The 18,420-nt window shown below is 67.3% G+C and overlaps 1 protein-coding gene across 1 annotated transcript in view; it reads left to right on the top strand.

The window, feature by feature from the left end:
* The window catches only part of ULK1 (unc-51 like autophagy activating kinase 1), a 21,996-nt gene extending 3,576 nt beyond the window's left edge, over positions 1–18,420 (top strand). Inside the window, exons 4-28 of the mRNA XM_086681394.1 lie at positions 5,392–5,424; positions 5,753–5,789; positions 6,492–6,665; positions 6,756–6,829; positions 7,039–7,140; positions 8,011–8,069; positions 8,151–8,233; positions 8,487–8,537; positions 8,788–8,876; positions 9,551–9,704; positions 10,493–10,553; positions 10,689–10,778; positions 11,335–11,457; positions 12,194–12,342; positions 12,465–12,551; positions 12,871–13,139; positions 13,655–13,848; positions 14,143–14,252; positions 14,337–14,480; positions 14,857–15,050; positions 15,133–15,305; positions 15,408–15,526; positions 15,815–15,972; positions 16,661–16,796; positions 16,877–18,420. Of these exons, the coding sequence (XP_086537520.1) occupies positions 5,392–5,424; positions 5,753–5,789; positions 6,492–6,665; positions 6,756–6,829; positions 7,039–7,140; positions 8,011–8,069; positions 8,151–8,233; positions 8,487–8,537; positions 8,788–8,876; positions 9,551–9,704; positions 10,493–10,553; positions 10,689–10,778; positions 11,335–11,457; positions 12,194–12,342; positions 12,465–12,551; positions 12,871–13,139; positions 13,655–13,848; positions 14,143–14,252; positions 14,337–14,480; positions 14,857–15,050; positions 15,133–15,305; positions 15,408–15,526; positions 15,815–15,972; positions 16,661–16,796; positions 16,877–16,932 (2,919 nt within the window). The 3' untranslated portion in view covers positions 16,933–18,420. The remainder of the gene's footprint in view (positions 1–5,391; positions 5,425–5,752; positions 5,790–6,491; positions 6,666–6,755; positions 6,830–7,038; positions 7,141–8,010; positions 8,070–8,150; positions 8,234–8,486; positions 8,538–8,787; positions 8,877–9,550; positions 9,705–10,492; positions 10,554–10,688; positions 10,779–11,334; positions 11,458–12,193; positions 12,343–12,464; positions 12,552–12,870; positions 13,140–13,654; positions 13,849–14,142; positions 14,253–14,336; positions 14,481–14,856; positions 15,051–15,132; positions 15,306–15,407; positions 15,527–15,814; positions 15,973–16,660; positions 16,797–16,876) is intronic.

Raw genomic sequence — 18,420 nt, 5'->3', positions numbered from 1 at the left:
GGGGGGAGGGAGCTTTGGACTGTACTCTGTTCTGAGACACCGCTGACCATGCAGAGGCAGCTGCAGCCCGGCGCCTGGGGCCTTCCATTGAGGCCGCACCTGAGTGATCTATGGTATCTGGACGTGCTCTTGCCCGGGGAGGGTGGCCGTTGCAGGAGTCAGGATATATAGGACTGTGCCACCCGCTGGGACCAGCCCTGCCAAGCATGCCCCAGGAGGAGGGCTGATGGCTACAGGCCTTGCCCTCCCAAGGCGGCTGGTTCCCACAGCTGGACGTGACTCACTCACCCAGGCCACCCAGCTGTGGACAGCCGTCCCACCTCCTGCTGACGTGTGGCCGGTAGGCACCTCTGTCCTGCTTTACTTTAGTGCCTTTCAGGACACTGCCAGTCCTCAGCCTTGCCGTCTGCTCTCTGAGAGGCGCCAGGGCCCCGGGGGCAGGGTGCGGGCCTTGTGGGTGCCCCTTGGCATCAGCCCCCGAGGTTAGGGCCTGTGAGTAGGCCTGAGGGTCTGGGCAGTTCTGGAAATGCTTGCAAACTTGTGTTATTGCTGTTTTACTGATTTTTTTTTTTTTTTTTAACTTAAAATTGTGAAGCATAATACATCCTGGGCAGTAGGAAACTCAGATTATTATGCTTTATGCACCACTGGGCGGGACTCCTAGGTGAGGTAAGAGAGTGTGCTGGCCCCAGGGACCCGGCCCCTGAGCTTCCCCTGCTGTGGGCCCCGTGGCCCTTCCATTCGCAGGGACCCCTCTCTGCCTGTGTGCTCTCAGCACCGCGCTGGCCGCTGGGGCCCTGGTGCCTGCGCTGGATCCCACGGCCAGCCGCCCGGTCGGTGCCCTGGAGCACAGCTGCTGCTGGCACACGCGTGGCGTGTCCGTGGGCTCACTGGGTGTGCCGCGGCCAGGGCTTGGTGGCCCCCAGCGGTGTGTGTTCACTCGGTGTTCTCCGGGGATCGGGCCGGCTCACGCCCCCCTGCCCTGAGTGTCCCCCGGCATTTCCGAGTGGGGGGCGGTCCCAGCGCCGGGAGGAAGGGAGGGGGGGCAGGTGCCTCCAGGGAGCTGCCCGCACACAATGAGCAGCCGGGGAGGCTCCCCCGAGGAAGGAGGGGGGGCTGGGCATCCTTCCCTTCTGGTCGCTGTCTGGCAGAACCCCGGGGGCGGCTCTGTTCTGGCTCCCCCGGGCTTTGACCACCTTCCTGAGCGGGGACGGCTGGCCCCTGAGGAGGTAACTAGGTCAGCGCCGGCCCACCCACCCGGCCCAGCCCAGGCAGGGAGTTGGGATCCTATTAAGCAAAGCACCTTAGCGCCCCATGGCGGGGTGGCCTCCTACGTGCCTGGATGCCCGTGCCAGGCTGCTCAGGACGCCTGGCTTGGCTCCAGGGCCTGTGGGACCCTGGCGGGGGCGGGAGAGGGCTCTGTTTCTCGTCTCCCTTGCACCTCAGGCTGGGGACCCTCAGCCCCTTTTTTGGGACTGCACAGGGAGGTAGTCAGGACTCAGTGTCCTGCTCAGCCCTGCCCACCCCAGCCACATGGGGCAGGGTTGCGGGACCCCTGTGTGTCCTGTTTCCTTCCCTCAGGTGGGCTGTGAGGTGGGCAGGACCTGCCTTGGCCTAGGGCGGCAGCTGGCCGTGGAGCAGTGAGGGCACCCGGTGTGGACATGGGGTCTGGCGGGCCCGTGCCTTGGCCACGTTTATGTTTCTTTCTTTTCTCTTTTTTCAAGTTTAGTTTTTTTTGGGGGGGGGGCGGGGAGAGAGAGAGAGAGAATGAGCAGGGGAGGGGCAGTGAGAAAGGGGGAGAGAGGATCTAAAGTACGCTCCATGCTGACAGAGAGCCTGGTGTGGGGCTTGAACTCACGAACCGGCTCATGACCTGAGCTGAAGTTGGACCCTTAACCGATGGAGCCCTTCCCCCCGGCCCCGGGGCCCCACATTTATGTTTCTGTATCAACGGGATAACGGGTCTCTCAGAACCAACCTGAAGATGAGAACACGCCAGTAATTCGCACCTGCCTCCCCAGGAGGTGAGCTCTCTCTGGGATGCGGCAGTCATCTGGAGCCGCGGGCAGCGCTCCCAGTCTTTTCAAGCGTGGGGCCCGAGTCTAGACTGACCCCAAGGAGGTGGCTTGGTGCCTGGGGCCTAGGTGGTCTCTGTTCACCCCCAGGGAGCTGGGGAAAGCCAAACTTAGCCTGTGTGGAGGCCAGCAGCAGTGGGACTCCAGGCCCGTTTGGGTTGTGCTGGGTGGACAGGGGCAGGCCGGCTGTGGCCACTGAGGCGGCGCTGACCCCTCCCGGCCCGCCGACGGGCCCCTAGCAGTGACTGGCCTGGATGGGGGCCTGGGCACGGAGCCTGTCTGCAGAAGGGCCCCACGCGGGGGCCGGGAAGCCTGCTGGCTGCACCATCTCCCGGTCCCTGTCAGGGCCAGCGACCGTGCCGCCGGGCTCTCCTGGGACCTGGCTTGGTGTTGGCCCAGAGGCAGGCCGAGAACGAGCTTCCAGGCCTGGGCGTGCTTCCGGGCCTCGCCGGGGAAGTGGCCCGGCCTGCGCCAGCCCATGCGGTTAGGGTGTCACAGGCCTCTGAGGGCCCACCTCCCAGGTGAGGGGACAGATTCCAGCAGGAAGGGGCTGGTCTGAAGCTGTCGTCTGTCCCAGGGTGGTGGGAGACTCCGATGTGGCTCTCCTGGGTCACCCGAGCCTGAATGTCCCACGGTGAGGTTGGGTTGGTGCCCCGCCCTGGGCCCCAGCCCCACTGTGCTCTCTCCCCGCCGGCCCTCTGTGCCCCCTGCCTGGGAGGGCCCGCTGGGGATGAGGCTGACTCCCGGCCAAGGGCAGAGGGACAAAGATCAGAGGGGGAGGAGGAACCTAGGCCTCACTCTGGCCTGCCGCTCCCTGACTTGTTCCCTGAGGCTCCGTGAGCCCCAGGAAGGCTTCAGAGTGGTCTCGGGAAAAGAGGCCTCCGGGGAGGTGACAAGCTGTGACCTGTGGGGATGGGGCATGCCTGGGGTGGGCGGCGGCCAGGGGACCCAGGGCCCGGGGGGTAGGGTCTTTGGAGGGAGGGCCCCTGCCATCACAGTTGGACGCTTGCCCTGGCCGGGGTGTGGGGAAGGGTGGGAGTGGGGCCAAGGCCCTGTGCCGGTGTCCTAGGGTCTCAGGCACCGGGTGGACTCGTTGTGACTTCTGCTGAGGGGACCTTCTTTCCAGGGGAGGCAGTTGCGGGCTCTGGGGCACTCCCAGATTTGGAGAGGGGAGGTGGGCTGGCCAGGGGTCTACACCTACTGCTCCCGCATAGCCCTGGCATTCCTGCCGGTCCTGGTGGGTCACTCCCTGGGGACACCCGGGGGGAACCGATGCTGTGTCTCTGTATTGCCCGTCACTTTGGCCCTGCCTGTCCTCGGTCGGTGGGTGAGTTTGGGGCTGTTCTGAGAGCTGAAGGGGCCTGGGCCTGAGTCTCAGCTCTACCGCTCTGCTGTGTGGCCCGGGGCAGGGCACTTGGCTTCTCTGGGCTACTCAAGACCAGAGTGTTCACGGTGTCCCCGGAGCTCACTGGTCAGTAGTAACTGGAGCACGCCCGGCAGGCAGCGGAGGTGGCCACGGTCAGGGTGATGGCAGGCAGGGAGCAGGTGGCCTGAGTGATGCCATCTAGCCCCTCCCTCTGCCCTCTGCAGGGTCCTGTGCCTGGAAGCTTCCCACCCCTCCTGGCCGCCAGTCCCTGCCCACCTGGCTGCCTCCGTCCTGGTCTCCGTGTCCCGTCCCGCCCCATGTGTGTGCCTGAGACTCCCTGTAGTTGCCCGGGGTTATCTCTCCCCTGCAGCTGGCTCGGAAGGACCTGCCTGTGGGGAGAGCCCCGCCCTCCCAGTGACAGGCCTGGGAGCGAGGGGTGGGGCGTGCTTGGAACAGGTCCCGAGGGGCTTCGGTGTTGGTCTCACTCTGCAGGTACAGCCCTGCTACCCAGCCGTCCCCCCGGGTTGTCCTTGCCCTGGACACACAGCCCTCCGTTGCAGCTCTGGGGGGCTTCTCGTTTGGGGGGTACTGACCTCAACGTGGGGTGTCACCCAGGACGGCAGCTTGTGTCTCTGCTCCGTGCCCACCTTGAGTCTGTGCTCAGGCCCCGACCCGGCCACAGGGGGGCCGAGCCAGGAGACCATTGTCCCACCAAGCGTGGGTGGGGGGCATCCCTGGGACCTGAGCAGGGGTGGGGGGGGGGGTGGCCCACTGCTGGAGGTCAGGCCTCTGGATCGTTGTCAGGTGCCCCCCCCCCCAGAGGCCACTAGAAATGTCCTTGGAGCCATTTCCCTGCCCCTTCCCCGGCACCCCTTCAGGCCTCTCCCCGCAATGCTTGGAGGACTTCTGCCGGGTCACAGACTTGCCTCCCTGCACAGTGCGGGGGTGGGAAGTTGGGGTTGTGTGGAGCAGAGAAGGGGCTTATGCTGTGGCTCCCCAGGCCCAGTGGTGTGCCGGCACCGAGGTCTGGGGGCCTTGCTGCCGGCTGGCAGAGCCCTGGCCTGGGGGAGAGCTGGGGACGGCTGTCTGGGGACAGCAGAGAGGTTAAGAGCCTGCCTGCTTGGCTGACCTGGCTTCTGGGGCCTTGTTACTTGGCCGTGACTTGGGGATGTCAGTGGCTGCATCCAGGTGGAGGCGTCCTGCCTGCGGACGAAGCCTCTGCTGGTGGCACGGGGCCCCGTGGGTGCCGGCTGTTGGGGTCGGTGGTGGGGGCCGTCTGCGCTGGCCTGGGCCTTGGGCTCCTCGGTCTCGTGGGGGTGGACCCCGCTGAGGATGGCAGCGGCGCCCAAGGCCACGGGTGGCTGAGAGCTGAGCCGGAGGCCGGCCTGGGCTGGGCTCAGTGGGCTGGCGCCGACCTCGTGTGTTGGCGTCTCTGACACTGGAATCGGGAGTGGCTTCTGAGGTTTGTGGGTTGAGGCCCTCGCACCCTGGCTGTGTCCTTCCTGGGGACCTGGGTCTTCACTGGCTGGGTAGGGCGTCAAGCTGAGCCCTGTTGAAACCTCAGGGCTGGGCCTGACCCTGATGTTGACAGTGACCTGGGCAGTTGAAGGTTGTCCCCCCGCCCGCCCACCCACCCCCACCTCTCCCCGGACCCCAGCCTCCTGCCCCAGCTTGGCACATGGAGTGCTCTGATTGGCTGCTACTGCTGTCATTCAAGCCCACGTGCAATGACCTCAGAATCGAAACCCTGTAGCCCTGGGGCCCGCCAGTCCAGCTGTGCCCGTGCTCACTGGCCTCTTGCGTGTAGCCCAGCTGGTGTTGAGGGCCTGGGTGCCGGGCGTCTGGGGCTCACTGAGGCCGAGGCGAGCTTCCTGGAGGACTGGTGGGGGGGGGGGGGGCGGGTGGAGAGTGCTCCCCTCCACTTGTCATCGCCTCTTCTGTGTCCTGCAGGAAATGGCCAATTCCGTTTACCTGGTCATGGAGGTGAGTTCCTCCCGCAGGCCCGGCTGTGAGGGCGGGGAGGCTGGACCCTGCTGGCTCCTGTACCTTGTCACCTGGGGTTAGAAGCTGCTTGCACGTCTGTGGGCTTAGGCTTAGGGCCACTACGTCAGGAGCCCCGGTGGCCCTGGCAGGTGCCTGAGGGGCGGTAAAACGCCTCCACTGACCTCTTCAGTATGAATCGCGAGGGCCGCCTGGCCCAGGAAGGAGGCCAGCAGCACGGGAGCAGGTGTAGGGTGGTGGGGAGGACGGGCGGGGCGGGGGGAGGGTCCGGCTGGGCCGCTGACCGGGCTGTGCCACTGGTGTGTTGCAGTACTGTAACGGCGGGGACCTGGCGGACTATCTACATGGTGAGCGGACGCCCCGTGGCCGGGAGGGCCGCGTGCCCCGTCTCACCCCGGCCTCGCCTGCGAGGTGGTCTGATGTGAACGAGGTCCCCGGGCTCGATGGAGGTGGCGGGTCCCCTGGTCCCCGCGGCACTCGCCGGGGAAGACAGAAGGGGTGGTGGGCCCCCGCTGGGGGTACAGACGGGGTCAGAGCCGTCGGGAACAGCCTCGCGGGACAGATTCGGTCTGGAAGAGCCCCTCTTGAACGGGGCCCTAAGTGGTTTGTGGGGAGGCGTTGCCTCCCGACGACCCTCCCCCCCCCCCCCCCCGGCCCTACAGGGTCCCCGAAGCGCTCGGCCGGCTGGGCTGCAGGGCCCCCAGCAAGGCCTGGCTTCCCACTCAGGGCGGTAGGCCGTCACCCACGCCCTCACCCCGGAGGGCAGGCCCTGGGGCTCAAGTGGTAACTGAGAAAGGGCATTAGGACAGAAGCACCTGACGGTGGGTGGGGCGGTGGCACCGAGACCCGAGGGGCTGGGCGGCCAATGGGGAGAAGATGCCGGCCCCCTGGAGGCAGTGAGCCCGACCCACCCTGGGTGAGTCGTGGGGGCTGCAGGAGGCACTGTGGATCGCCCTGGAGGGCCCGGAGGGGCGCGTTGTGCTGGGGGGGTGGGGGGGCAGCCCCTCCCCCTGGGCGCCTGGGTGAGCCGCGCCCCCTTCTCCCTGCAGCCATGCGGACGCTGAGCGAGGACACCATCAGGCTCTTCCTGCAGCAGATCGCGGGCGCCATGCGCCTACTCCACAGCAAGGGCATCATCCACCGCGACCTGAAACCCCAGAACATCCTGCTGTCTAACCCCGGCGGGCGCCGCGCCAACCCCAACAACATCCGCGTCAAGATCGGTGAGGCCGGGGCTGGCGGGGGCCCAGGGCGCCGCGCAGGGAGCCCGAGAGCTTCGGCCGCCCTGCTCACGCGCCCCTCCTCCCCCGCAGCCGACTTCGGTTTCGCCCGGTACCTGCAGAGCAACATGATGGCGGCCACGCTCTGCGGCTCTCCCATGTACATGGTAGGTGGGCCGCCGCCAGCCCCTGCTGCCACTGCTGCCCCTGCGGGGCCGGGCTCCCTCCCGTGGCCGTGGCCTCCCCTCGGGTGGCGGCCTGAGCGGCTGTGCCGCTGTTTCCCACCACCCCCGTGGCAGTCGGGGCACACAGTCCGGTCACCAGGCGTGGCCACGTCTCTTGCCCCCGGCGCCGACCTGGACCGTCGACCCTACAGGCCCCCGAAGTCATCATGTCGCAGCACTACGACGGGAAGGCCGACCTGTGGAGCATCGGCACCATCGTGTACCAGTGCCTGACGGGGAAGGCGCCCTTCCAGGTGAGCGAGCCTCAGGTCAGGCGGGGCCGGCTGCTGATTTGCACCCCGACGTTCCCCTCTGGGTCCCGGCTGGGCCGCCAAGGGCTACTGCCCTGCAGCCTTCCCCCACGAGAGCGCAGCGCAGCCACGGTCACGTCAGGGCCGCGGCTGGAGCGTGCGGGCTCCGGAGTGGTCCGTGTGCCCGCGTGTGTGTCTGGGCCGAGTCTTGTGCCCTGCCCCCCTGCCCGGGCCGGTGCTGGCGTGATGCGCTGCGTTGGCGTCAGGCCCCGGGGCGCTGGGCGCCGCGTTTGGTAAGCGGCAGCCTGCTCGGCGGTGGGATTCCAGAGGGCGCGCTCAGGGCTCTGAGCCCGCCAGGCAGCTCTCACTGTTGCCAGCTTGCCCCTCAGCCTTCTTTGAGTGCCTGGTGACCCAGGCTGGCCCACTGGCTCCCCGCACCCCTCCCGGTCCCTCGCCGTCAGCCCCGGGAAGCTCTCTTGCTCTCGGCTGCACGCTCGTCCTGGGCTCAGTGCCGGGCACCACAGTGGTGTGCAGTGGGCGAACAGAAGACCACATACGTGCCAGCCAGCCGCTCCCCATGGGACACAGTGCCAATGGGGAGGGGAAGGCTTATTCTGGGGTCCTTTCCAGGGTGGGGCTCACGGAGTAGTTAATTTCAAGAAGCAAACCTCCAGTCATACCAGGGGCCTGGCCGCCTCGCTTCCGGCCCGCCTGACACTCCCCGTGCGGTCCCGGTGGTCCACGGCCTGGATGGGGGAGGAGGGGAGCCCGTCCCAGGAAGCCTGGAGGGCGTGTGGTGTTCGGACCAGGGCCCCGACTCTGGCCGGGGGGCCTCCCAGGCGGCCTGGATGCTCATGCTGCCCTCCCCCCCAGGCCAGCAGCCCCCAGGACCTTCGCCTCTTCTACGAGAGGAGCAAGACCCTGGTGCCCACGTAAGTGCCCTCGCCTCCACCCCCCTCCCCTCCCGCCCCAGGTGGGCAGCCGCATCATGCTGTCTCCCGGCCCCGCCGCAGCATCCCCCGGGAGACGTCCGCCCCGTTGAGGCAGCTACTGCTGGCCCTGCTGCAGCGCAATCATAAGGACCGCATGGACTTCGGTGAGCGAGGGCCCTCCTGGCCGCGTGCCCCCCACCCTGGGCTCCTGGATGCCTACGGTCCCTGCCCCGGCAGCCCGGGGCCGTGAAAAGCGCGGTCTTGCTGCGGGAAAGCCCCGGGCGGGTGGGGGGCCGGCCGGGACCGGGACCGCGGTCCCAGAGGGAGTCTCGGGTGGCGCGGAGTTCCATCTTTCCTCCGGGGGCCCCTGGGGCCAGGGCTCTCAGACGCCTCACTCACCCACCCTCCTTCCTGCAGACGAGTTCTTCCATCATCCTTTCCTTGACGCCAGTGCCACTGTGAAGAAGTGTGAGTCCCCCGAGGGCCTGGGGGCCCCCAAGGCTGCGGGGGGGCTCGCGCACTGCTGACTCCGTGCGGCAGGTTTAGAGGGATAGGAGCTGGGGCTGCCCTTGCCGGTGCCCGGGTCCTCTGGGTGGGCGACGGCGGGTTCCGCTCAGTGCGCTGGTAGGTGTGCACCTGCTGCCGCTGGGCGGGCCTTGGCGGACTGGGGAGGGAGGGGTGGGGACGGTGCCCGCGCGCTGACCTGTGCCCTCGCCAGCCCCTCCCGTGCCCGTGCCCTCGTACCCGAGCTCCGGGTCCGGCAGCAGCTCCAGCAGCAGCTCCACCTCGCACCTCGCCTCCCCACCGGTGAGTCAGCCGCGGGGGGGCCCGACCCTGGGGTTTGGGGCGTGTAGATATCCCACCAGGGTCAGAACGGCACCGGGACGCTTGCCTTTATTTCTGTGGTTTTGCCTGATCCGCTCACACACAGTGTGCCAGACACGTTCTGATGATGAAATGTCGAAGCGGAGAAGCTGGCAAAAACCCCTTTTAGCCGCTCCCCCCCCAGCCCTCGCGTCCCAGAGGCTGACCCGCTAGGTGTGGGTCTGTGTTCTTCAGCACACCAGCGCTCACGGGAACGGGGGCAGGGAGGCCTTGAGTCCTGGGGACCGCCGGGGAGTCCCCGGCACCTCGGCACGGGGCGGGGGGGGGGGGGGGCGAGGTCTGCGAGGGTGCGCAGAGCTGGGGGGCCAGGGCCGTGCCGGAGGCAGACGTTCGACGCTTTATGATAGTGAGCGCGCACGGCCTCCCTTTCAGGCCTTTGCGGGCCCGTGGAGGAGCGGGGGCAGGGCTGTGTGTCGCTGAAACAGGGGTCTCCCCAGGAGCTCCGTGCCAGCTGGGGGCACAGCGTTTCAGAAACCGATGGGAGAAGGGGTCCCCCTGGGGGGGAGAGCGGATCGTCCCCTTCCCCGGTGCCCGGCAGCCCCTTTTCCACCCGGGCCCTGGGGCCGGGTCTCAGTGGCCTCCCCTCTGACCCCCAGTCCCTCGGGGACATGCAGCAGCCGCTACAGAGGACACTGACGTCCCCGGCCGACGCTGCTGGCTTCCTGCACGGCTCCCGGGGCTCCGGCGGCAGCAGCAAGGATTCGTCCTGCGACACAGATGACTTTGTCATGGTCCCGGCTCAGTTTCCAGGTCGGGGGCCGGGGTTTGCTTCATTGTGAGCTTGCGTGCGTGTGCTCGTGACGCTTTCTCCGCCTGTGGGCCCTCAGGGTGGGTTCTGGGAGCTGTACTGCGTCAGCCAGGCGAGAGTCCAAGCCAAGTCCTGCCGGTCACCAGTGGGTGGCGCGGACCGAGTGCCTGTGCTCAGGCCCTGCCCTCCCCCCCACCCGCCATGCAGAGCACCTGCTCGCAGGAGGGAGCTGCCAGCGCAGTTCTGAGCACAGGCAGGGCTCAGGCCTCTGGGACAGGCCCGGCCCCTCCCTAAGCCTGCTCCGGGGGTCCCGGTGTCCTCTCATGCCCCTGGACGTTGACACTTCCTTTTGCTGCCCTTGGCCATCTCGTGACTTGGGTCAGTCAGACAACGGGCCCACGTTGGGCAAGGCGAGGAGGACCGTTGGAGAGGTTGATGGGGCAGATGCGGGACCCAGGGTGCCAGAGGAGGGCTTAGGCCCGGACCGGGAGCCGGGGGTGACCGGCCTGGGCCTGGCTGAAGGCTGGGGTATGCACAGAGCACCCAGGGTCTCCCCCGAGAGCCCCGAGGTCCAGTCAGGTAGAGGGAGTCCCCGGTGCACATCACAGGGGGACCTGGGAGCACGGCTTCCTCCCCCACTTTGTCTCACGAAGCCGCCCTTCCTGGAGCCTCCAGCCACTCCCTGGAATTGAGTGCGGGGTCACCCGGGAGCCGGGGTGGGTGAGGTGGCCCAGGTGGGTGGAATGCACACTTGTCCTGATGCCCAGCCTGCCCCGTCTCCCACCCGCAGGTGACCTGGTGGCCGAGGTGGCTGGAGTCAAGCCCCCACCGGACAGCCTGATGTGTAGTGGGTAAGCCCCCTGCCCTGTGCTGCCCCCTAACCGTTTTGGGACACGGACGTGCTGGCTCCGGCCGGTTGTTCTTCTGCCCTGCCTGGGTCCAGCCGGCCTGAGGTGTGTCCCACCCGTGTGCTCTGTCCCCACCAGGAGCTCACTGGTGGCCTCGGCTGGCCCGGAGAGCCGTGGCCGGACCCCTTCTCCTTCCCCACCCTGCAGCAGCTCTCCAAGCCCCTCCGGGTGAGCAGAGGCTGGGGTGGTACGGTGTTGGGAGTGGCCCAGAGGCAGGGTTAGGGCCTCCAGCCCCGGTCTGGCTTTGTAGATAGCACTTGGGTCTGGAGGTCCTGTCTCAGTTCGGGCCTCGAGGACACTGGGCTTCTCGTGGGTGGTGGCCCACGGGACGGGGCTGTGGTCGGAGGGATGTAGACCCGGGAGCGGGGAGCTGTGGGGACTGCTAGGGACCAGTGTGGCCACCACCCCGTCCTCATCCTGCAGGGCTGGGTGTGCTCGGGTTCCTAGAGCCCAGGTCGGGAGCAGGCCCAGCCTCACTGTCCTTTGCCTGGCCTTTTTCCACATGTCCCAGTGGCTGGTCCCATCCAGAAGCCCCTTGTGCACAGTGTGCATGGGGTGGGGTGTGAACAGTTCCTGCTGCCTGAATGAATGGTGGCAGTGCTGGGCACATGCAGAGGTGGGGAAGCAGGTGGCCCGGGTGGCCTGTGCCCCAGGATGTTTGAGCCTGGGGTTCAACCCGGTGCACTGTCTCCCTCGACCGCCCCCCTGCTTCTCCCTACCACAGCCGGGCCGGCGCGTTCAGCAGCAGGTGCGGTGTGTCTGTCCCCATCCCAGTGCCCACGCAGGTGCATAATTACCAGCGCATTGAGCAGAATCTGCAGTCACCCACCCAGTACCAGACCGCACGGTGAGTCTAGTCACCCCTCACCACCCACCTCTGTGATTACAGGGGCTCCCCCTAGCGGCAAGGCATGCCCTACAGCGCTATAGTAAGGATCCCACTACAGGGTTGTCTCACATGCACAGGTGTGCAGGCTGTGCACTGTGTGACTCTCACCATCACAGTTTACATTGTGGACATGCAGAGATCCTACATTTATTGGGACAGCTTTCTGGCAGATATCACTATCGTGTTTTGTGTTAGAAAGACCGAGATGGAGCCCGTAGGGGAGCAGGAGAGAGGACCAGAGGGAGAGAGAGTGAGAATCCCAGTATCTGCTCAGTGCAGAGCCCGACTTGGGGCTCGGTCTCACGGCCCTGGGATCATGGCCTGAGCCGAAATCGAGAGTTGGATACTCAACCGACTGAGCCACCCTGGTGCCCCTACAAGACCCGATACTGATTTCTCACTAACTCCAGTGAGCACAACAGGAGAAGGCCTTTCTTTTGTAATTCCCAGAAGGCCCTGTGGGCCAGTGTCGTCCTGGCAGGGACTGTGACCTCAGGCGTGAGGATGCCCCCAGGAAACACGGGGTCTCTACTCCCTAGTTATCGCTGTAGGCAGGAGGGTGAGGGGTCCAGTCCTCCCGAAGGCGCCTGGTGAGGCCCGCTATTTGAGTGGAGGAGGACGAGCCATCTGGCCTGGCCGTGACCCTCGCTGCACGTGGCTGGGGGCCTCACCTCATGCCTGCTTGTGCCCCCAGGTCCTCTGCCATCCGCAGGTCGGGCAGCACCAGCCCCCTGGGCTTTGCCCGGGCCAGTCCGTCGCCCCCGTCCCACGCCGAGCACGGAGCTGCCCTGGCCAGAAAGCTTTCCCTGGGCGGGGGCCGGCCCTACACACCATCTCCACAAGGTGAACCTGGCGCCCTGGCGGAGGATCCTGAAGCGGTCCTGGGCATCTCCCCGGGCTGGGGGGGCGGTGGGGAGACTGGCTGGCTGTCAGGGCGTGACCCTGGTGATCCCCCTCTCCTCAAGCTGGAATCATCCCCGAGCGGCCGGGCTGGAGCGGGGCGCCCTCCCCACAGGCACCCGAGATGCGGGGCGGGAGATCCCCTCGTCCAGGTAGGTGCGGCCCTGGCCCCGGGGCAGGAGGGCAGAGCCGGCGAGGGCTGCCTCCCTTCTTACAGTTAGGGGAAGGCGGGAGCCCCGCCAGACGGTTTTCACCATCTCAAGCTCAAGCCTGGAGACCGTACAGGTGCACTCGGGGATTCAGTCTCTGCGCCCACCACACGGTCTGCCTTGTGCACCGTCGGAGCGGTGAGGGTGGAGGGCATAGTTAAGATTGAGGGCCTCACGTACGCGCTTCTGCTTGGTGGTGGCGTGTGCCCGGCTGGGTGGCCCCCACATGGCAGTGACCGGGTCCTGTCCTGTCCTGTCCCAGGCTCCTCTGTGCCCGAGCACTCTCCCCACGCTGCCGGGCTGGGCTGCCGCCTGCACAGCGCTCCCAACCTGTCTGACCTGCACGTTGTCCGCCCTAAGTTGCCCAAGCCCCCCACGGACCCGCTGGGGGCCGCGTTTGGCCACCCCCAGTCCAGCCCCCCGCAGCCGTCCCATGTGCTGCAGTCCTGCCGGCCCCTGCGAGGCTCGCCCAAGCTGCCTGACTTCCTGCAGCGGAACCCCTTGCCCCCCATCCTGGGCTCCCCCACCAAGGTAATGGGGCCGGGAGCTCGGTGGGGACAGGGAGGCAGGGAGGGGTCGGTCCCGGGAAGACCTCAGAGGGTGGCTCTGTACTGAGGACCTCTTCCCGTGCACCTGCACAGGCCGTCAGTGCCCTGCCTGGCAGGGTTCCCAGGGGACGGGGCCTGGGAACGGGGAGCTTTGGGCCCAGAAATGTGAAAGGTGCCACACGTGCTCCAGGACTGCTCTGGGCAAACTTCTCTCCTCAGCCCTTGCCGTAGTTCCCTCCTCTGTGAGGAGCGGCCAGGCCCTGTAGGCACTGCCGCAGCGGTCCTAGGGGCGTGCGCGTGCGTGGAGGCGCGGCCACGGGAGGGGGGGGGGGGTTGGTCCTAGGGACGTGCGCGTGCACGTGCGTAGAGGGTATTGCGCTTCCTCCCGCACGTGCCGGTCGTGTCTGCGGTGCAGACCTGGGGGTGGAGGCCGCGCGGGTTCTGGGCCGCTGATGCCTTCACGGCGGCCCTTCTCTGCACCCTGTGTGCGCCTCCTAGGCTGTGCCTGCCTTCGACTTCCCCAAGACCCCCAGCTCCCAGAACCTGCTGACGCTCCTGGCCCGGCAGGGCGTAGTCATGACACCGCCTCGGAACCGGACGCTGCCCGATCTGTCAGAGGCCGGACCGTTCCAGGGGCAGCAGCTGGGCCCTGGCTTGCGGCCCCCCGAGGACACCAAGAGCCCCTTTGGCAGGTGTGCGGGAGGGACTCCTGCCGTCGCGTTCTCTCTGGGGAGGGAGGAGAGGCCCGAGTAGGCCTGTGCGTGGGGAGCGGCCTGCTCTGCACCTCTTCCCCTGTGACCCTTTCCGAGTCTCACTCTGCGCGTCCGTCCGGTGGGGGACGCTGCCTGCTCCAGGGTGGGTGGAAGACCGCAGGGCCAGCATACGTGCAACCAGTGCTGCGTGAGGTCTGGATGCGGCAGGCTGCGCTCAGGCCCTGGCTGGGCAAGGACCCACAGGCCGGCTCATCCCCGCTGCTCACCCCGCAGGTCCCTCAGTACCGGGCGCCTCACCGATCTGCTCCTTAAGGCTGCGTTCGGGACCCAGGTCCCTGACTCCGGGAGCACGGACAGCCTGCAGGAGAAGCCTATGGAGATCGGTGGGTGGGCGGGGGGCTGCCCCGCGGTGGGGGTGGAGGCAGGCCGCCGGCAGCAGGGCCCCGAGCACGTCTTCTCTCTTGCAGCGCCCTCTGCTGGCCTCGGAGGGACCCTGCACCCCGGAGCCCGTGCCGGGGGAGCCAGCAGCCCATCTCCCGTGGTGTTTACCGTGGGCTCGCCCCCCAGTGGGACCACACCGCCCCAGGGCCCCCGTGCCAGGATGTTCTCAGGTGAGGACCGCGTGGTGAGCCTCCAGGCTGCAGGGGATGAGTGGTCCACGCGGATGGGTCAGGACAGGTCGGGAAGCCTGAGGCTCTGACATCCTCACAGGAGGGGCAGGGATAATGCCCACAGCACCCGCCTCTGCGGCGCTCTGGGTGTGCGAGCCCCGGGCCACGCAGATGCCCCCAGCTCTGGCTCCTGGACTGGGAGGGACCCGCCTGCAGCAGGGGCAGGAGCCAGGGTGGACGGAGTTCCCGAATGTGAACTGAGGCCAGTAGCTCGAGGGAGGGGCGCCCAGTCGGGGTTGGGGAGGGGTCTGGCGGGGAGTTGTGGGGAGTGCGTCCTGCATGTGCGAGTGTCACAGCTGGGGCCCTGTCCCCACAGTGGGCTCCTCCGGCTCCCTGGGTTCAGCCGGCTCCTCCTCTGCCCGTCACCTGGCTCCTGGAGCCTGCAGCGAGGTGGCCCCGGAGGTCCCGGCCCCCGGCCACTGCCGCAGCTTTGCCGATCCCGTCACCGCCAACCTGGAGGGGGCTGTGACCTTCGAGGCCCCCGACCTCCCTGAGGAGACGCTGATGGAGGTGAGCCCCGCGTGCGGCAGGCCCACGGACGGCGGGGCCGGGGTGGGTCGCAGCCCCCACTTAGCTGCCCGCTTCCCCCCAGCAAGAGCACACCGAGATCCTGCACGGCCTGCGCTTCACTCTCGTCTTCGTCCAGCACGTCCTGGAGATCGCGGCCCTGCGGGGCAGCGCCGGCGAGGCGGCCGGGGGCCCCGACTTCCAGCTGCAGGAGAGCGTGGTGGCCGACCAGATCAGCCTGCTGAGCCGGGAGTGGGGGTGGGTGTGCCTGGCGGGGCCTGGGGTTGGGGGAGCGGGGGAGGCGGCCTGGGGGCCGGGGTCTCCGAGCCCGAGCCGCCTGACGCGGGTGCCGCCCTCCAGCTTCGCGGAACAGCTGGTGCTCTACCTGAAGGTGGCCGAGCTGCTGTCCTCGGGCCTGCAGACCGCCATCGACCAGATCCGGGCCGGCAAGCTGTGCCTGTCGTCCACTGTGAAGCAGGGTCAGTGCTGGAGGCCAGAGACTGGGCATGTGAGGGTCCGGGAGGGCCGGGGAAATCCCTGGACAGAGAGGCCAGGTGGAGATGGGTGGGAGGGGGTCACCTGGGAGCAGCAGGGGGTGGGGGGCTGGTCCCAGGGAAGGGCTGGGAGGTGGGTGGGAGGGGGTCACCCGGGAGCAGCGGGGGCGGGGGGCGGGTGGTCCCAGGGAGGGGCGGGGAGGTGGGACGATGGCAGTCCCGGGGGTGGCCTGAGCTGACGGTGGCGGTGCCCGTCCCCCCGCCTGCCCACAGTGGTGCGGAAGCTCAACGAGCTGTACAAGGCCAGCGTGGTGTCCTGCCAAGGCCTGAGCCTGCGCCTGCAACGCTTCTTCTTGGACAAGCAGCGGCTCCTGGACCGCATCCAGAGCGTCACTGCCGAGAAGCTCATCTTCAGCCACGCGGTGCAGACGGTAGGGCGGGTGGGGCGGGTGACGGCAGCGTGGGGGCCGGGGTGGGGCATGAGTCGGTGCTGGGCTGGTGCCCTCCGGGCCCGGTCTGGCACCGGGAGCCCGCCTGGCTTTTGGCCCCAGTGCCGGGGCTCCGCAGCCCAGGGGGCATCCCTGGCCACACCCCTCTGCGAGAGTGACTCCGTTTCCCCAACTGTGAAGCCAGAGGCCTGGTTCTCAAGCTTCTTGGTGGGTGAGTGTTCTCTGGGAGAAGCCGCTGCGGGCAGCCGCGGGAGCCTGGGCCTTCTCTGCTTCCGCGGCTTTGGGGTCTTTCTGCCTCCAAAGAATGGGCTCCAAGGAGGCGGCGGTTCTTGCGAGAACGCGTTTCTGTGGCATAAGTGCGCAGCCTGAACAAAGGTCTGGGGAAGTCGGCCTCCCCCTCCCTAGCGGTGACCGCTGATGAGTTAGGCCATCGCAGGCAGTAGTGAGCACGCCTGCCAAGGGGGCGCCCTGCCCGCCACCGCCGGCCTACTTGGGGCGGTGTTGGCCGGCTGGTGGCGCAGGGCTACGCGGGCCTGTCTGGGCCTCCGAGTGGCACCAGCAGCCCTCACGGCGTGCCCCCGATGTGTGTGCCAGATGGTCCTGGGGACCGCCGGGCCCGGTGCGGGGCTGCCAGGGCAGCTGGGCTGAGCCCCCCGCTTCCCCGGAGCAGGTGCAGTCGGCCGCCCTGGACGAGATGTTCCACCGTCGGGAGGACTGCGTCCAGCGCTACCACAAGGCTCTGCTGCTCATGGAGGGGCTGCAGCACCTCCTTGCCGACCAGGCGGACGTGGAGAGCGTTGCCAAGTGTGAGTGCTGCAGGCCAGCCCCGGAGGGGCGGGGAGAGGTGGGCAGCTCGGGTCCCCTGACGGTGTCTCCCTCGCCACAGGCAAGCTGTGCATCGAGCGGAGGCTGTCCGCACTGCTGACCGGCATCTGTGCCTGACTGCGGGATGCCCGAGGGGCCGGATCTCCTGCCGATCCCACAGGCTTGGGGGCGGCCAGCTGGCCGGGCTTGAAGGGACAAGCCTGCGGCCTCGGTGCTGCTCGCTGGCGTCGGGAGAAGGTCGGGGGCTCCCGCAGAGCCAGGCCTCGAGCTGCGCGTCTGCGTCCTGAGCTCTGCCGCGGTGGGCTTCGGCGTGCTGGGAAGGCCCCGGGCAACCCCGGTACAGGCCAGGGCCCCCGCCTCGCAGGTTAGCAGAGCTCTCCCGGCCAGCAGTCACGACTTCCCTTGGCCGCCTCGCTGGCAGCGGGGGCGTGTGTGGCCGGACCACCGGGCGGCCCCAATGCCCGCCGCCGCGCGGAGGATGAGCAGAGGCCCCGAGACCGCTCTACCCAGGAAAAGGTGCGGCCCCCTGGTCCCCCTCCTTCCCCAAGACCACCCACCCAGCTTTGTGAATCACGGAGCACTTTATGCAGGCGGCCCTGGAGCAGGACTGCCCGCCAAGTCCCGCGTGTTGCTGCGGGGCGTGTGTATATACCTATATACATATATACATATATACATAGTCGTGCGAGCGTGTGCGAGCGTGTGCGCTGTGCCTGCTGCCGGGACCCTCTCGGGGAGACACAGACCTCTTATTTAAATGTTCTTGTAGGGACAGACAGTACGAAGCACCAAGCTTTCTGAACCCAGGACAGACGTTGAAGTCTATTCCACTTTACTCCTGAAATGTGTCTTATTTTTCTGCAGCTCTTTTTTTTTTTAACAGAAGAAGACAACTTGTAGTTTGTTTTGGAAGGGTGGGGCAGGACGGGCGCGTCCTGGTATTGCGCGCGCACACGTGGGTGGAGGTAGGAGGTGTCTGTCACGGTGGGCCCCTCCCCCGCCCTGCCCCGCCCCCGCCCTGCCCCGCCCCCGCCTGACCAGGGGCTGTTTTGTGCAAAGTCTCCCATCCAGCTTTCACGGTGGGTTTTGATGCCAAAGTCGTGTGTGGACCTCCCCCACCCCCACCCCAGGCTGGGTCCTGGCTGCCACTGGGGAGCCCGGGGGTCTTCCTGGCCTGCCCGGCCCTGCCTCGCCCCCCTCGTCTATATCCTGGAGAGGGCCGAAGAAGCCTGCCGGAGTCCAGGCACCCTGGGTGAGGGGTTTAATGTCTTACATCAAGACACAGACATCTTTGTGTTTCTTTCTTTGCAATACTTGAAATATTGCCACTGTGCTTGGACTTAGAACCAGCCCCGCGACTTGTTCCTCGCTGCACGGAACGTGTTCGTATTTATTGCTTTATGGTCGGCTGAGACCCAGGCCACCGGGACGCTGGTGCCACGGGAGGGGACTCGTGGGTGCCCACGCGGGCTGCCGGCCGATCCTGTTCTTCACGAGACAGCACCTGACTCTTGGTCTACTTTAAAAGGAGTTTTGTGTGACCCCCCCCCCCATTTGCATTAAATTGTGTAATACCGATTTAAGGAAATAAACCTTTGGAATTGA

The sequence above is a fragment of the Puma concolor genome, chromosome D3, assembly GCF_028749965.1.
Source record: "Puma concolor isolate L17-30 chromosome D3, mPumCon1.1.hap2, whole genome shotgun sequence".
In the NCBI taxonomy this organism is placed as follows: Eukaryota; Metazoa; Chordata; class Mammalia; order Carnivora; family Felidae; genus Puma; species Puma concolor.
This window is presented reverse-complemented; position numbering and strand designations above follow the sequence as displayed.